The following is a 19,628-nucleotide window of genomic DNA, read 5'->3' as shown; positions in this document are numbered from 1 at the left end:
AAAAGTGAACATTTCTGTCTAGATCAGATGTTTCAGGCTTTAACAGTTCTGGAAATAAACACGTTTCTGTTATCGGCATATTAAGTGTGCTAACACCTACAACATATCAGTTACGCCAGTACGATGATAAATGTTCAGGGGAAAATTGTCTTCATCTTCATCGCTACTTTTATTGAAACACTTTATTTTAGAGGGCGATAGATAAAAGTTCACCCTATTCCTTAGACATAGACATTAGAATCGAGACTGACAGGACTCTCAAGGGCATCGGCCAATACAGAGTAATCTAATTGCTCGGTGGTAAGGCGACAAATATGCCGGAATCTCCCTGCACGATCTGAACAATCTAATTAGTGGTCCAGTGTGGCACGCTTTCAGTGTCAGCCTCGAGGTGAAGGCTGGGATCCCCAGGAGACACCTCCCCACTGACGGAGGTATAGCGCCTTCCATTGTCTGACTTTCTGAACATAACTCGAATTATGTTTCCTGTTTAATGACTTCCTTGTCGGTACTTATACGACAGCAAGCTAACGTTATAGCGGTGCACCATTAAACGACGAGTGACACCTCAGTTCCCTTTACACTTTCTTATATGTGTGGCATTGACTCATTTTTGAACGTTGAGAATTGTATGTTTGTGACTTGACCCGTGATGCTATATCCATGCTGAATGGTTAAGTGTTTCAGACGTGTGGCATTACCGTTGCTTTAATATTGTATGTATGTGAAACTTGGCTTCTTTGCCTGTGGTCTGATCTTTTATGTTTGGTCATAGACATTGATGGCATGACCCTTGTTTTGCTGTTTCAGTTGTGTGAAATGGCCCCTAATTGGGTATTTAAAGATAATAGCAGGACATATGTGTCGCATGTATTTTATGCGTTCGAAGGGGCCCTTGATTGGATAGTGTAGCTGGGTATATATGACAGGTGCTAGATTGTTGAGGGTGCATTGTATGATCCTTTCTGGAGTGATATATATGTAACAAGGCCATTGTTTGGTTGATAGAGTTTGTAGCTGTCATCTCAAGGTTCTTGTTGGAGTGTTGAAGGTGTGTTACCGAAACGCGTTTAGGGTCCTGTAGGTTCGTAGTAGTGTTCAAAGGTGTATGGAATGTCTCGCGTTCGGTGTAGCAGGAACCTTGTTAATTTTCAGTGTTCACAGGTGTAGTAGGTATGTGTCTTTAGGATGCAATCATTTCCTTGATAGAAAACAAGTTTCCCTAAAATAGTCCTGATGGGTTTAAGTTGACACTTCATTTCGGGATGCTGGGAACTTGGTAATAACAAAAGAGTTATTGTTGTTGGTGTTTACCATCTTAATTTTCTTAACTACCGGCTCTTTTTCTATTGTAATCTTTTTTTATATTTGAATATTTTTTGTACTATCGTGATGACACACATGTACGTTTACATTATGTTTATCGATGAATCTAAACTCATGTATTTTTAGTATATCGGAATTATCCAAGACACCCTGAAGGGGTGAAATGATTATTAGATTCATAATAAACGTCATTATGAATAAGGAGAATAATTCCATTATCTGTTTGTACGCGCACACCAATGCATATATGGAAGCATACGTAAACCAATTAATCGTTATTGTTTTGAGAGATCAAACACCCGCAAAGTTCATACTAAATTCAAATCAGCTTTGTTTGATACATTTATTGCTTGAATTATTTAGAATACTAATATGCCAATTCGACTTCCTACCTTATGATTTATTTATGTAGCCACAAGTTATCAATATTCATCTGATCTACATGGAAGTATGAATGCATGTATAATTACTGTAATAATAGCATGGTGTGACTTTTATCAGCTCTCCACTCTTAGTTTAGTTTACTAGAATACATTAGTACCATTGTAATATCCTTACGCTCAAACTGGAGACTCACAATTTGTCTATGGAAAGAAAACAATAAAATACCATATTTAGTCTTTTCAATATTCAACATGAGATTGTATTTAATTCGTTTCTGTTTATAATACACAATGTCTCATGTGAGACACAGACTAGTTTGTCGGAAACAACACATCGATCATGGCCACAGAGGCCATGTTTTTATTCATAAACGACAAAGATTCCTCGCATTATATCAGATCACGATGACAATCTAAATTGTCCTTTTAACCATGGTTACAAAGGTATAATGCAAGCACACTAAATAGCAGATGCCATTTTTATCGTAATGTCAACAGTTTAGCAATACTAAACCTAACCCTTGTTAACAGTTGTACACGCTCAAAACCACATGAGTATGTTGCAGCAAAGGTACCAAACTAAAGCTTAAAGTTAGATAAAACAATGATGAACCGCTTATCCATCCCTGACCTAACACGTAATCCTTATACGTTTGAGTCTCAGTAGTCCATTGTTTATATGGTGAGGCTCCATCCGTTTTTTGTTAAATATTGCCCTGATTAATAATCAATAAGAAAGCGACTGTACTGAGAAGGCTCCAATATAAATGTACAAGTGCCTACCTGTATAATATTTAGTGACGAGTTCTTGTCATCTGCCCCTACCCAGCAGTCAATGAGTATTGGGGCATTGTAAATTCCGCGCATCTTAGCAAGGACTTCCTCTAGGTGGAAATTATCAGCTGACCAAAGGTCATCAACAACTGGCCATCGCCCTAGGTCCTCCAACACCCGTCTTAGCGGCCGATCTCCTACTGCCTCTATCGTGGCTATCCAGTTGGAAAGACATAAATTGTTACACATATTAATAGGCATCACTGAACCAGATCACTTTCAATAGGTGGAAATATAAGCAGGGCATACGGTCATGTTCCTCATGTGATATAAGCATCTCAATTTATAGCGTGTTTATCTTGCAAGAACGAAATATTTGTATTGTCTTTAGCAGATTTGGCAGGGCAGCGGCTACCGCTAATGAAAATTATTAATACTATTCGTGTCAAAATTGTGGATTCTTAAATATATTGCAAAGCTACCAGAAAGTGCAAGATGGTAGATAGGACATTTACATTCCATATTCCTCTATGGAAGTGTAACTTTGCTCCGATATAAAAATATAACATAGTTTTAATATATGTATGGCCAATACGGATATCCAACCTTAGTTGTTGTAATGTGATGTTCGTTGCCAGAACAGAAAAAAAACATATTCTACCAGTCTTTCTTAACCTCAAAGTTTATTTCAACTTCTCAAAATTCCATACAACGATTACAGATTCCCCATTATATAAGGCAATAGACGTTTGGTAATACCACAGAGGGGCANCCCCCACACACACACACACAAAAACCCCGATGTATTGCAGTTTTGTTAAAAATCTCTGATTTGTCAACGTGTTAGTGCTGTCTCATTCGCTACGGCTAACGCCTATTATTATACCAGATATTCTCGAAGTGCTGCCACATGTGCTAGGTTATATCATATCACGATAAGGCTTGTTTAAACATTATAAATAGTTCCTTGATATGTCATTTGGTATGTGTGTTTTAGAATGTGTGTTTTATATAGTGTTGTGATCTCACTGTTGAACAATGTATCTGATGCAAGTATTTAAAATTATAAACGATATAAAGTATAATACAAATAACATTTCACATTAAACACTTCAGCATTGACTACTCATCTTAACCGTTAAACAGCACCATTGGATATATAGCTTCATGGTATTTATATCGCCCGAACAGAATTTGTATACTTAAACGTACAGCGCAGCAATCACATGGACTGTATGAAAGCCTATGCACAAAGTATTTGCATCCTGACATGGTCTACATACAGGATAGCATACTTGTACCCTGACAAAGTCTATATACAGGATAGCATACTTGTACCCTGACATGGTCTATATACAGAATAGCGTACTTGTACCCTGACATGGTCTATATACAGGATAGCGTACTTGTACCCTGACATGGTCTATATACAGGATAGCATACTTGTACCCTGACAAAGTCTATATACAGGATAGCATACTTGTACCCTGACAAAGTCTATATACAGGATAGCATACTTGTACCCTGACAAAGTCTATATACAGGATAGCATACTTGTACCCTGACAAAGTCTATATACAGGATAGCATACTTGTACCCTGACAAAGTCTATATACAGGATAGCATACTTGTACCCTGACAAAGTCTATATACAGGATAGCATACTTGTACCCTGACAAAGTCTATATACAGGATAGCATACTTGTACCCTGACAAAGTCTATATACAGGATAGCATACTTGTACCCTGACAAAGTCTATATACAGGATAGCATACTTGTACCCTGACAAAGTCTATATACAGGATAGCATACTTGTACCCTGACAAAGTCTATATACAGGATAGCATACTTGTACCCTGACAAAGTCTATATACAGGATAGCATACTTGTACCCTGACAAAGTCTATATACAGGATAGCATACTTGTACCCTGACAAAGTCTATATACAGGATAGCATACTTGTACCCTGACAAAGTCTATATACAGGATAGCATACTTGTACCCTGACAAAGTCTATATACAGGATAGCATACTTGTACCCTGACAAAGTCTATATACAGGATAGCATACTTGTACCCTGACAAAGTCTATATACAGGATAGCATACTTGTACCCTGACAAAGTCTATATACAGGATAGCATACTTGTACCCTGACAAAGTCTATATACAGGATAGCATACTTGTACCCTGACAAAGTCTATATACAGGATAGCATACTTGTACCCTGACAAAGTCTATATACAGGATAGCATACTTGTACCCTGACAAAGTCTATATACAGGATAGCATACTTGTACCCTGACAAAGTCTATATACAGGATAGCATACTTGTACCCTGACAAAGTCTATATACAGGATAGCATACTTGTACCCTGACAAAGTCTATATACAGGATAGCATACTTGTACCCTGACAAAGTCTATATACAGGATAGCATACTTGTACCCTGACAAAGTCTATATACAGGATAGCATACTTGTACCCTGACAAAGTCTATATACAGGATAGCATACTTGTACCCTGACAAAGTCTATATACAGGATAGCATACTTGTACCCTGACAAAGTCTATATACAGGATAGCATACTTGTACCCTGACAAAGTCTATATACAGGATAGCATACTTGTACCCTGACAAAGTCTATATACAGGATAGCATACTTGTACCCTGACAAAGTCTATATACAGGATAGCATACTTGTACCCTGACAAAGTCTATATACAGGATAGCATACTTGTACCCTGACAAAGTCTATATACAGGATAGCATACTTGTACCCTGACAAAGTCTATATACAGGATAGCATACTTGTACCCTGACAAAGTCTATATACAGGATAGCATACTTGTACCCTGACAAAGTCTATATACAGGATAGCATACTTGTACCCTGACAAAGTCTATATACAGGATAGCATACTTGTACCCTGACAAAGTCTATATACAGGATAGCATACTTGTACCCTGACAAAGTCTATATACAGGATAGCATACTTGTACCCTGACAAAGTCTATATACAGGATAGCATACTTGTACCCTGACAAAGTCTATATACAGGATAGCATACTTGTACCCTGACAAAGTCTATATACAGGATAGCATACTTGTACCCTGACAAAGTCTATATACAGGATAGCATACTTGTACCCTGACAAAGTCTATATACAGGATAGCATACTTGTACCCTGACAAAGTCTATATACAGGATAGCATACTTGTACCCTGACAAAGTCTATATACAGGATAGCATACTTGTACCCTGACAAAGTCTATATACAGGATAGCATACTTGTACCCTGACAAAGTCTATATACAGGATAGCATACTTGTACCCTGACAAAGTCTATATACAGGATAGCATACTTGTACCCTGACAAAGTCTATATACAGGATAGCATACTTGTACCCTGACAAAGTCTATATACAGGATAGCATACTTGTACCCTGACAAAGTCTATATACAGGATAGCATACTTGTACCCTGACAAAGTCTATATACAGGATAGCATACTTGTACCCTGACAAAGTCTATATACAGGATAGCATACTTGTACCCTGACATGGTCTATATACAGGATAGCATACTTGTACCCTGACAAAGTCTATATACAGGATAGCATACTTGTACCCTGACAAAGTCTATATACAGGATAGCATACTTGTACCCTGACAAAGTCTATATACAGGATAGCATACTTGTACCCTGACAAAGTCTATATACAGGATAGCATACTTGTACCCTGACAAAGTCTATATACAGGATAGCATACTTGTACCCTGACAAAGTCTATATACAGGATAGCATACTTGTACCCTGACAAAGTCTATATACAGGATAGCATACTTGTACCCTGACAAAGTCTATATACAGGATAGCATACTTGTACCCTGACAAAGTCTATATACAGGATAGCATACTTGTACCCTGACAAAGTCTATATACAGGATAGCATACTTGTACCCTGACAAAGTCTATATACAGGATAGCATACTTGTACCCTGACAAAGTCTATATACAGGATAGCATACTTGTACCCTGACAAAGTCTATATACAGGATAGCATACTTGTACCCTGACAAAGTCTATATACAGGATAGCATACTTGTACCCTGACAAAGTCTATATACAGGATAGCATACTTGTACCCTGACAAAGTCTATATACAGGATAGCATACTTGTACCCTGACAAAGTCTATATACAGGATAGCATACTTGTACCCTGACAAAGTCTATATACAGGATAGCATACTTGTACCCTGACAAAGTCTATATACAGGATAGCATACTTGTACCCTGACAAAGTCTATATACAGGATAGCATACTTGTACCCTGACAAAGTCTATATACAGGATAGCATACTTGTACCCTGACAAAGTCTATATACAGGATAGCATACTTGTACCCTGACAAAGTCTATATACAGGATAGCATACTTGTACCCTGACAAAGTCTATATACAGGATAGCATACTTGTACCCTGACAAAGTCTATATACAGGATAGCATACTTGTACCCTGACAAAGTCTATATACAGGATAGCATACTTGTACCCTGACAAAGTCTATATACAGGATAGCATACTTGTACCCTGACAAAGTCTATATACAGGATAGCATACTTGTACCCTGACAAAGTCTATATACAGGATAGCATACTTGTACCCTGACAAAGTCTATATACAGGATAGCATACTTGTACCCTGACAAAGTCTATATACAGGATAGCATACTTGTACCCTGACAAAGTCTATATACAGGATAGCATACTTGTACCCTGACAAAGTCTATATACAGGATAGCATACTTGTACCCTGACAAAGTCTATATACAGGATAGCATACTTGTACCCTGACAAAGTCTATATACAGGATAGCATACTTGTACCCTGACAAAGTCTATATACAGGATAGCATACTTGTACCCTGACAAAGTCTATATACAGGATAGCATACTTGTACCCTGACAAAGTCTATATACAGGATAGCATACTTGTACCCTGACAAAGTCTATATACAGGATAGCATACTTGTACCCTGACAAAGTCTATATACAGGATAGCATACTTGTACCCTGACAAAGTCTATATACAGGATAGCATACTTGTACCCTGACAAAGTCTATATACAGGATAGCATACTTGTACCCTGACAAAGTCTATATACAGGATAGCATACTTGTACCCTGACAAAGTCTATATACAGGATAGCATACTTGTACCCTGACAAAGTCTATATACAGGATAGCATACTTGTACCCTGACAAAGTCTATATACAGGATAGCATACTTGTACCCTGACAAAGTCTATATACAGGATAGCATACTTGTACCCTGACAAAGTCTATATACAGGATAGCATACTTGTACCCTGACAAAGTCTATATACAGGATAGCATACTTGTACCCTGACAAAGTCTATATACAGGATAGCATACTTGTACCCTGACAAAGTCTATATACAGGATAGCATACTTGTACCCTGACAAAGTCTATATACAGGATAGCATACTTGTACCCTGACAAAGTCTATATACAGGATAGCATACTTGTACCCTGACAAAGTCTATATACAGGATAGCATACTTGTACCCTGACAAAGTCTATATACAGGATAGCATACTTGTACCCTGACAAAGTCTATATACAGGATAGCATACTTGTACCCTGACAAAGTCTATATACAGGATAGCATACTTGTACCCTGACAAAGTCTATATACAGGATAGCATACTTGTACCCTGACAAAGTCTATATACAGGATAGCATACTTGTACCCTGACAAAGTCTATATACAGGATAGCATACTTGTACCCTGACAAAGTCTATATACAGGATAGCATACTTGTACCCTGACAAAGTCTATATACAGGATAGCATACTTGTACCCTGACAAAGTCTATATACAGGATAGCATACTTGTACCCTGACAAAGTCTATATACAGGATAGCATACTTGTACCCTGACAAAGTCTATATACAGGATAGCATATTTGTACCCTGACATGGTCTATACACAGGATAGCATACTTGTACCCTGACAAAGTTTATATACAGGATAGCATACTTGTACCCTGACAAAGTCTATATACAGGGCAGCGTACTTGCATCCTGACATGGTGTATATACAGGATAGCGTACTTGTACCCTGACAAAGTCTATATACAGGATAGCATACTTGTACCCTGACAAAGTCTATATACAGGATAGCATACTTGTACCCTGACAAACTCTATATATAGGATAGCATACTTGTACCCTGACATGGTCTATATACAGGATAGCGCACTTGTACCCTGACATGGTGTATATACAGGATAGCATCCTTGTACCCTGACAAAGACTATATACAGGACAGCGTCCTTGTGCCCTGACATGGTCTATATCCAGGATAGCATACTTGTTCCCTGACATGGTCTATATCCAGGATAGCATACTTGTTCCCTGACATGGTCTATATACAGGATAGCGTACTTGTACCCTGACATCGTCTATATACAGGATAGCGTACTTGTACCCTGACAAAGTCTATATTCAGGATAGCATACTTGTACCCTGACATGGTCTATACACAGGATATCATACTTTTACCCTGACAAAGTCTATATACAGGACAGCGTACTTGTACCCTGACAAAGTCTATATACAGGATAGCGTACTTGTACCCTGACATGGTCTATATACAGGATAGCTTACTTGTACCCTGACAAAGTCTAGGTCTATATACAGGATAGCATACTTGTACCCTGACAAAGGCTATATACAGGATATCATACTTGTACCCTGACAAACTCTATATATAGGATAGCATACTTGTACCCTGACATGGTCTATATACAGGATAGCATACTTGCACCCTGACAAAGTCTATATACAGGATAGCATACTTGTACCCTGACAAAGTCTATATACAGGCCAGCGTACTTGCATCCTGACATGGTCTATATACAAGATAGCTTACTTGTACCCTGACAAAGTCTATATACAGGACAGCGTACTTGCATCCTGACATGGTCTATATACAGGATAGCTTACTTGTACCCTGACAAAGTCTATATACAGGACAGCGTACTTGTACCCTGACAAAGTCTATATACAGGATAGCGTACTCGTACCCTGAAATGGTCTATATACAGGATAGCGTACTTGTAACCTGACATGGTCTATATACAGGATATCATACTTGTACCCTGCCAAAGTCTATATACAGGACACATACTTGTACCCTGACAAAGGCTATATACAGGACAGCGTACTTGTACCCTTACAAAGTCTATATACAGGACATCGTACTTGTACCCTGACAAAGTCTATATACAGGACAGCGTACTTGTAACCTGACATGATCTATATATAGGATAGCTTACTTGTAGTTTAACATGGTCTATATACAGGACAGCGTACTTATACTTTAACATGATCTATATACAGGACAGCGTACCTGTACCCTGACATGATCTATACACAGGATATCATACTTGTACCCTGACATGGTCTATATACAGGACAGCGTACCTGTACCCTGACATGATCTATACACAGGATAGCATACTTGTACCCTGACATTGTCTATATACAGGATAGCTTGCTTGTACTTTAACATGCATCCTGACATGGTCTATACACAGGATAGCGTACCTGTACCCTGACATGATCTATACACAGGATAGCTTGCTTGTACTTTAACATGCATCCTGACATGGTCTATACACAGGAACGCGTACTTGCATCCTGATATGACCTTTCGTCATACTATGATATACATATCGATGCACGCATACTGCAGAATTAATTGTCTGAGCGTGAAATTTTAATTAGAGCTACTTACAAATCCTCTAAGCACGATTACACTTGTGAACAGATCAGAAGTTCTGGGTAATATAACTCTCTGAATCAATAGCTGTAGTCATTATCCGATACTTTATATTATAGGCTTCGGTTCAGCTTCTGAAGCTCAAACATGAAGCACTGAAGCGACTTTTGGTAATTGTAAGGCGTTTTCCGCCCTGTAAATACCGTCTCCACAAGACGGTGCTACATTCCAATTACACCGCTTATATATAGGGCGTTATATACGTGGCGAAGACAGTATATAGCCGTACTCTTATACAGGTCAAAATCCGTTAAAGGTTTGCATGTGCCCCAGTTTTACGAGCAGTGTTGTATGCACATAAAACTATTTTACAATTAGTTATTGAAGTGCGGACTTTCACACCTCAGCAACGACTCATTTCGAAATTGTAACGCTATTAAACTTATTTAAATATTTATAACCGCAAATATTGGGAGTCTGACAGTACAAATATATCTGTTAATCCACATTGCATTCAACTCCCCACCACAACCAAACACTCATATATATCATGTACATAAAAATGGTAAAATAAATGTATCATGTTGAAAATAATTTAATGGACGATGTTGTGTGTGTCGTGTCGAGTTTCTGCACGGCACAAAGCACATGACTTTACGGTGTTTATCTTTTAAGGGTGTACGTTAAGTCGGCGTACTATGCATTTTCTTCCAGAAGAGTTCCACACATTATAACGTGTCATAAATAATGTAACTTTGTCTTGCTTTATTCAATGATTTAAAAAATACAAACGAATGCTGACATTTATGTCAGTCAGGTTAATGTTTGGTAATTTTGTAATGAGGTTAGGTTGTATATAAAGTAATGTTAGTGAGATAATTCTTGCTTAAATCCCGTTTTTTAATTTGATGTTAAATATCGTCTTTGTGATATCATTTGTCTAACTAATTGAAGAATAGGACAGACAACAAAGTGCTAAAACTACCGTAGATATTATGATTGCAGAAGGACGATCACACCATTATATCACAGTTACAGAAACAGATATATTGGTTATTATGTAACAAAGATAATCATACTCATTATATTTTTCATGACGATGTTACTGATCCAAGCAACATAAATATATTCACATAAAACCGAAAACTTTATTGTGTCGTTAAAACCATTTCGAGCCGTTTTAATAAACATGGGGGGCTTAACTGATCGCTGTCTGCAAATTCAGAAAAAATTAAAATCCATTAAACATCTAGCAGACAATTTGATGTGTCGTTATCATAAATGGTATCCGCACAATACATACATACACGAAAATAGAGAAAATTTTATTGTCTTATTTTATAAGTTTAACGCTATTTGAACGATGTAACACGAGGTATCTCAGACCGTTTTACCAATTCGCCTTTTCATCCGCCTGAAACATCATATGTATTAACCAACTTAAATGTTTGAGGATAATTTACATGCTTTAGTTTTGCATTCGAATCTTAATTTGTCCGTCCTTTTTGATAATGTGCATTCAGTACATTTTTATCAGTGAAAGAGGTTTAAATATTAATTCAATAAAGTAATATTTATGTCTCAGTGTTAACTATCATTAGTAGTAGTATTGCTTAAAGCAAGAGCGTGGTAAAGAGTGTTATACTTTTTAAGAAGCACATATAGGAGGTGAACTATATAAATGCAAGACCTGATTATGCTTCCCAGGCAAGAATCGCTAGCAATAGAACGAAATGATTCATAAAAACTAAAATGGCGTCTAATAAACTGTCACCATGCCATCTCACGTGATCAGAGTACAGATAAGATGTGCGTTTTTAATTTATTGTTCTATATGTAAACAGGAAGTTATACCTAGCTACACATTGTGTTCTATATGTAAACAGGAAGTTATACCTAGCTACCCATTGTATTCTATATGCAAACAGGAAGTTATACCTAGCTACACATTGTGTTCTATATGTAAACAGAAAGTTATACCTAGCTACACATTGTATTCTATATGCAAACAGGAAGTTATAAACAGGAAGTTATACCTAGCTACACATTGTGTTCTATATGTAAACAGGAAGTTATACCTAGCTACACTTTGTGGTCTATACGTAAACAGGAAGTTATACCTAGCTACACATTGTGTTCTATATGTAAACAGGAAGTTATACCTAGCTACCCATTGTATTCTATATGCAAACAGGAAGTTATACCTAGCTACACATTGTGTTCTATATGTAAACAGGAAGTTATGCCTAGCTACACATTGGGTTCTATATGTAAACAGGAAGTTATGCCTAGCTACACATTGGGTTCTATATGTAAACAGGAAGATATTCCTAGCTACACATTGGGTTCTATATGTAAACAGTAAGATATACCTAGCTCCACTTTGTGGTCTATACATAAACAGGAAGTTATAAGCAGGAAGTTATACCTAGCGACACATTGTGTTCTAGATGTAAACAGGAAGTAATAAACAGGAAGTTATGTTATCCCTAGCTACACATTGGGTTCTATATGTAAACAGGAAGATATACCTAGCTACACATTGTGTTCTATATACGTAAAAAGGAAGGTATACCTAGCTAAACATTGTGTTCTATATGTAAACAGGAAGTTATACTTAGCTACACATTGTGTTCTATATGTAAACAGGAAGTTATACCTAGCTACACATTGTGTTCTATATGTAAACAGGAAGTTATACCTAGCTACACATTGTGTTCTATATGTAAACAGGAAGTTATACCTAGCTACACATTCTGTTCTATACGTAAACAGGAAGTTATACCTACACAATGTGTTCTATATTTAAACAGGAAGTTATACCTAGCTACACTTATGTCGCTAGTCACTACAGTAATATTATTAATGTAGATGATTCGAAAAAATACAAAATATCCAACAATTTATTGCGGTTGTTGATATTTGTCAAAATTTATTCCTAACACAGAGTAATTTTTCAGTTTGACACCGGTGTCAAAAATGGACCATACTAACTGAAATAGGAAGATATAAATGTGACGTTTTTCTATATTGTTTTTTCAAAAAACCAGATAACACCAAACAGTGATACATCACAACGTATAACACATTGCAGAGAAAGGCAACCTTTTGGAGGGTAACGAATTGCCTTTTCTGTTCATGCTGACATTTCTGCGTCTGGAGTATGTGTACTATAGGCAGTAGACAAGGGGGGTATAACGATAAAGACATGGTTAAAGATGATATCTTTATCAGGAGCAGACAAACAGATTACGTAGCGAGGTAAAGATAAATGTTTATTAACTGGACTGGATAACATCTGTACTTACATATGTTGATGCAGGATTTGTACAGAACCTTCACTTTCTTGGTAGCTTCACTGTCTGCGGTACTCACCGGTTCTTCCAATAAACCTGTTATCAAAGAACACTTATTAGATATATATTTCTTTATTTCTTTGGTTAGATTATAAATCATAAAGCATTTTGCTGCAGAAAAAATGTCTTGTTATCGTTCAAGATTTTTATCCTCGTTTTTAACAATTTAAGTGCCGCAGAGTTGATTTTAATGAAATGATATAACATAACATCGTAGCTGACCTTAAATATGCGTTTTTAAACGAAGATAAGAAGAGTTATACGACTTCTTGATATTCGCTTCTTGGCATAAAGGGTTAAGATCTTCCAGAACAGAAACGAAGCATATTCCAGTTTCCAAATGAAAATAGTTTTAATGGACCGAAATAAAAAATTCCAAACCAAAATTTTGATAGATAGAAGTTTACTGACAAAAAACGCCAAGATACGCCTATATCATAATTCATTTACATTAATTTTGATAAAAGTAACGATGTCTGATTATTTTTATAATAATTTTAATGAAAGTAACCCTGTCTGGTTATTAGACTAGATTAAAAACAAAAAGAGAATGAAGAGCATTTTTCTTTGATTCATACAAAACATGCGATATAATATGGTACACATACATATATATGTGCTTGTTTGAATATCTCTGCTTCATATCCTTTTAAAGGATATTGATTATTTAATGTTTACATTTTGTTTCACTGTAACCCTGCACACGGTTTATATTTATGACGCCACGAAAATTGTCTGCAGGACAGTCTGAAAAGGCGAAGTTCTAAAGGATTGCTATCTTTATATTTTTTGTCTTATGATATCAACAACACAAGCACGATTTGAGCTCTTAACTTATAGAATATATTAATACTGTGTAAGATGTTACTCATCTTGACTACATATAGGATCTTACATGAGTTTCCATTTCATATGAGATTTATGAAACTAGTCTAAGAATTGTTCTATTTAGCGAGCCTTTGACGAGCTTAAAAAAAATCATGACGAGTTTCATAAATTTCTTATGAAATGAAAACTCATGTAAAATCCTTTTTATCACATAATCAAGATTTTATGCATTTAATCGTGTAAAACGATAATTTGTATGCAACCTTGAAAAAAGCCGCCATTTTGACTCCAGTGCGTAAGTCTGTGACGTCATGTACTTGTCCTAGGCGTGACGTCACAATTAAAACAATTGAAACTTACAACCAATCACATGGCTGATAGGTCATATTACATGGGTTAATAGGCAACAAAATATGACACGGGTATATTTTCACTGGATAACACAGTACATTATGTGATAAAATGATGACTTGATAACTAACTGTCTATATACATATATGATACTATGATAATCTCTCATTGATGACTTGATACTTACATAAAACGATGCAGTTATAAAAGTTTTTAGAGAATTATGTATATGATTTACAATACCATTTTATTCCTGCGCATAATTATAGTTTTGGGACCATTAGTAGCTCTTAAGGATCAGCGCCAAAAATAGTTCATGTATAAGCTCATATATTTTCAGGTTGTCTTTAGATGGAAGCTAACTGACCAAGGAATGAAGAACTGTTCTAAATGGTGACGATTTCCCGATAGAAGCTATGCATCGTTATACCAGAGTCTCTACCGGTTATATATCTTACCCTTGAGTGTTATTTGTAGGTCATCGTGAAGCTTCTCGAAGGTGTTAAAGCTGGATTTGTCGTCTGGGATGATATTTTTACGGTTCCAATTGCCGCATGCGTATTGAAAAAAGTCCTCACACGGATCCACTGACAGATCCATGGCTTCCAGCAACATGGCCGCTTTAGTAAATACAAAATATTTATTGAATTATCTCCACAGAAATAAGAGGTTTTTAACAAACAATTATTTCAATTTGTTACATAAATTTTATGTTTCAGGAGAATGACATTCAATAATGATGCGCTCTTTCAGTCTGAAATTGAATTTATGATACATGAGCATCCGTGCATGCCTAGCGTCAGTTGTGTGTAAGGCAATGCTATTACTTCCCACAATGTGTGCATTTTCTGAAAAGAGCTGAATTTATTCGTTCATATTTCCCTTTCAATGTAACACTTCAATTTGATATCCAGTAGTTATGAGCAATACTTCAATTGAAGTAGACAGCTACATTCTGCGTTTAATCCAGTTATCTCAGCAAGCCCGGCGTGAACAAAATACGACAGTATCCTTACAAGTTCGTGAAGAGGAAATATTCGTATGCACATTGTAAAGTAAAACTGACTATCACGCGACGGTATTCATATACATAGTTATGTTTGCGGCAGTACACATATGTTAAGTAGCGCGGCAAGCTAAGTCCACTTAATTCATCATGTTTTCCTTTGATCATCCATATTGGTCATCATTATTTTGCAACGTATATGTACTTAATTGTACTCTACTATAACTTATCATCGATTTTTTGCAAAAAAAACAACCAAAAAAAACCCGACAACAATCAAACATGGTGTTAAGGAAGTCCTACGTTACACATACTGACCTGTCCGGACACAGTGTTGAGAAAGGCAATAGTTTCTGGGTATAGGCACTGAAATACAAAAAGATGGAAACATTGTAATACATCGAGATGGAATAAGACACATTCTGTTCGTAGACATAGAAACTCAACAAGACGGAATTACATTCACTATAGGTAAAGACAAAACTGTAATATTAACTTGGTCGTGGGTACAGACATAAACTCAAAAAGATGGATTTAACAAAAGAAATATATTGAACATATATTGATATATATAAGTTTAAAACAAACAAACTGGGGGAAACATAAATCCAGAAATAGTGATGCTACACTTTTTATATCCGTGTATGTATTCAAATGACAACATATTCTTATTTTTATCGCTATGAATACAATCAGTATAAATCAGATCCAAGCAAAAATATAAACTTTAACATCAGTCAGCAGTCAACATGATTTCTCTTTGTTACTTATTTTCCGTGATTTGCTTGATATTGCTCTGCCCGAGGCGAATATCTTTAATAATAATCTTGTTGATATTTTTATTGATATATGCATAACATTAAACGTTTGGTTTGTTTGAGTTAGCGTCCTATTTACAGCTATGGTCTTTAACATTAAACTGCATGGACGTAGTCTAATATTCATCGTCTTAAAAAAAGAAACATATGTTTTTCCGATCTTCCATAATGTAATTCTCAGTAATGATTTTTTTAACATACTAGTACATAAATCACCTACCAAAGGATTCGCTGTTTGCATGAACTATAGTTACAAGTTACATAGAATTCAAAGTAGGTGTTATAGGAAAATTACCAAATAAGGTACTGTTTAACGTCACAATGCATTACAAAACAGTTATCCAGTGGAAATGGTGTACAAGCAAAACTTTGCATCATATGTTTTGCTAAACGAATCATCTGCTTTTATTGTTTGGACTTTCATATGTCAAAATGCAATTTGGCCGTCTTACCCCTGGATGACAAGCATTTGATCAAATGAGGCATTAACAATAATACAAAATCATAACATTTTCGCCAGGTGGGATTATCACCAATCCAGTTGGATATCACAGAAAATGTGATTTATTGGCCAAATACGTAAGCTTATATTATAACAACCCCTTCGAGTAACGAATCCATTGTAACATTTAATCCTTTAAAGGAAAGGAAACTTAACTATCTTGAAATTCAATTAAATGTGCCATCGAAGTGAGCATTAACTTTATTCTGTAAGTGAATGTCTAGACATGAAGCTGATGACGAGGAACCTTAATTGTCATATCAACAGCAAATTCTTACTGCACAAGGTAATATTTCATCATGCCACACTAACCTTTAATGATATACTTAATCAATCACTGTGAACTACTCAATATAATAATCTTAGGTCTTCATATACAGAAACATGTTATCAAATGACAGACTTATAAGGATAGTGAAAAAAAGTACACAAATATTTAGAATTCTATTTGTTCAATTAACAGAACGGCTATTTGTTCTATTAGCAGAATGGGTTTGAGAGTTTGAATAACTTACCATGGAATAATTAATTAAACAACTACAACTTGATGTAAAATATCTTACTCCTAACTGCCTTTATTGAAAACAGTACATGATACTCATTAATTATATATGCTTAATGTACTGTGAAAAATCTATTAGTATTAAAGATTTAAGGACATTAAAATACAAGACATATACCTAATAGTGCATTAAATTACATAGAAACAGTAATTAAATATTGTGTAGTTGAGCTTGGTTGAAGGATTATTCAATTAACGGCCCAGCAACAGTAATGTCAAATGGGGCCTGACAATCAAGCAAGCAACATTAACAAAACTCAATGCACCAACAGGACACTGAATGATAAAAGGTTAAAAGTATATATATTAAGTACATAGAGAAATGTTACGATATTAAAACAATTTTTATTCAAAATTCAAATATTATGTTACAGACCAATTTTATGTAGATGTTTTCTTATCAGGTACATGGATTTGGGGTACGGTTAAGGAAATCGATTGCAATCTAATATAATATTGTATAATTAGTAAAGTACAGATACATACAGAAATAACATACACTGATTTCCTATGGACGTGTCTTACATTACTCTTAAAGTATTTTTGTATTCAATTAATAATAATAATTCAAGGTTCTTATATACCGCTTTATCACAAACTAATTCGTAGGGCGTCTCAAAGCGGTTCACGAATTATTATCCGTGGTTTTAGGGCCTTTGCAACCAGCCAATATCTTTCTCAACTCCCTTGGGGAGCATGCAGCCAGTGCTGCCATTCCGGCGCTCACAACTAGCATTCTACAATTCTAGTACTGCCCAACCACGTACTCATTTACAGCCAAGTAGACTGGAACATGCGGAGTAAAGTATCTTAAGTATACAACACAGTGCCGTGACGTTACTCGAACCCGCAACCCTTCGGTCACGAGCCCGGCGTCCTACCACTAGACCACCGTACCTCCTAAGCGATATGAACAGCATTGACATTGTTTTTTGTTAATACTAGAAACATCATGCACTCAAGTATGGTGCTACATAACCGCATTTATACTAACATTGATTCTACTATCATCAAATCCATAGACGTCGTTGTCCTCATAAAATATAACACCAGAGGGGTATCACACTACTTTTAAAGTATATATAGATCAGAACACTTTACTAGCAGTGTGAAACTCTGCACTATAGCTAAGGCATTCAAGTTCACATTCAAATATATCGAAGATGTATTGTCTTTAAACAACGAGGAATGTATTGTCCATATTGATCGTATTATGCCTTCTAGAGCATGCAGTCCGTGACAATACAGTCGTCTACTTCAGCCGCTTCCCTCGATCTTTACTTATAACATCAGCAACAGGGACGGTTTCTACTTACCTGCACTAAAAGCCGGACGATTTAACTTTCCTATCGTTAAAATTTCCCTTTTTTGATAGTAACATCCATGTTTCCCCTACCTACAGTGTTTACATTTTGCAATTGATTTGGTATTCAAGAGCAGGCTCCGAAAATCTTGATATCTGTGATAGATGCTGATTGCTGACGGAAAAACGTACAACTCAGGGTTTCCAAAGATGCAGGTTGATGATGAATATGGACACGTTTTATGGTTTCCATAATTATCTCATTAGGGAAATATACTATTTTTGTGTGGTATGAAGGTCGACGTTTTTTTTATTATGTTTCTTAGTGTGCCTTGTGCTATTGTTGTCAATACCTGACCTGGATTTAAAAGGCAGGTGTTGGCGACGAAGCAGAAGACGCTTACCCTTCCAGAACATCTGGTCTTACGTTCCTTGTACTTTATTAAGGTGCTTTATGTAAATATATATTTTGTTCATATTTTGCCCCCTAGTTTTATCATGTTGAGTTCGAATAACTTCTGCTGACATGTCTGTTTTCTCTTATTACTTTTTGTAAGCTAACACTGTAACATAACCCAACTGGTACACTGAAATATTCTCTCTGT

General features: G+C 36.1%; 1 protein-coding gene across 2 annotated transcripts in view; it reads right to left on the bottom strand.

Annotated features, from left to right (window-relative positions):
- Positions 1-19,628, bottom strand: part of LOC110446176 (endothelin-converting enzyme homolog) — a 67,504-nt gene that overhangs the window by 15,858 nt on the left and 32,018 nt on the right. For both annotated transcript variants that reach the window (XM_021491191.1, XM_021491192.1), the window contains 4 exons: positions 16,157-16,204; positions 15,291-15,452; positions 13,606-13,689; positions 2,493-2,698 (listed from right to left, as the gene is read on the bottom strand). In XM_021491191.1, the coding sequence (XP_021346866.1) occupies positions 2,493-2,698; positions 13,606-13,689; positions 15,291-15,452; positions 16,157-16,204 (500 nt within the window). The remainder of the gene's footprint in view (positions 1-2,492; positions 2,699-13,605; positions 13,690-15,290; positions 15,453-16,156; positions 16,205-19,628) is intronic.

The sequence above is a fragment of the Mizuhopecten yessoensis genome, unplaced genomic scaffold (genome assembly GCF_002113885.1).
Source record: "Mizuhopecten yessoensis strain PY_sf001 unplaced genomic scaffold, ASM211388v2 scaffold2599, whole genome shotgun sequence".
Classification (NCBI taxonomy): domain Eukaryota; kingdom Metazoa; phylum Mollusca; class Bivalvia; order Pectinida; family Pectinidae; genus Mizuhopecten; species Mizuhopecten yessoensis.
The sequence above is the reverse complement of the archived record's forward strand: the minus strand, read 5'-3'. Positions and strand labels throughout refer to the sequence as shown.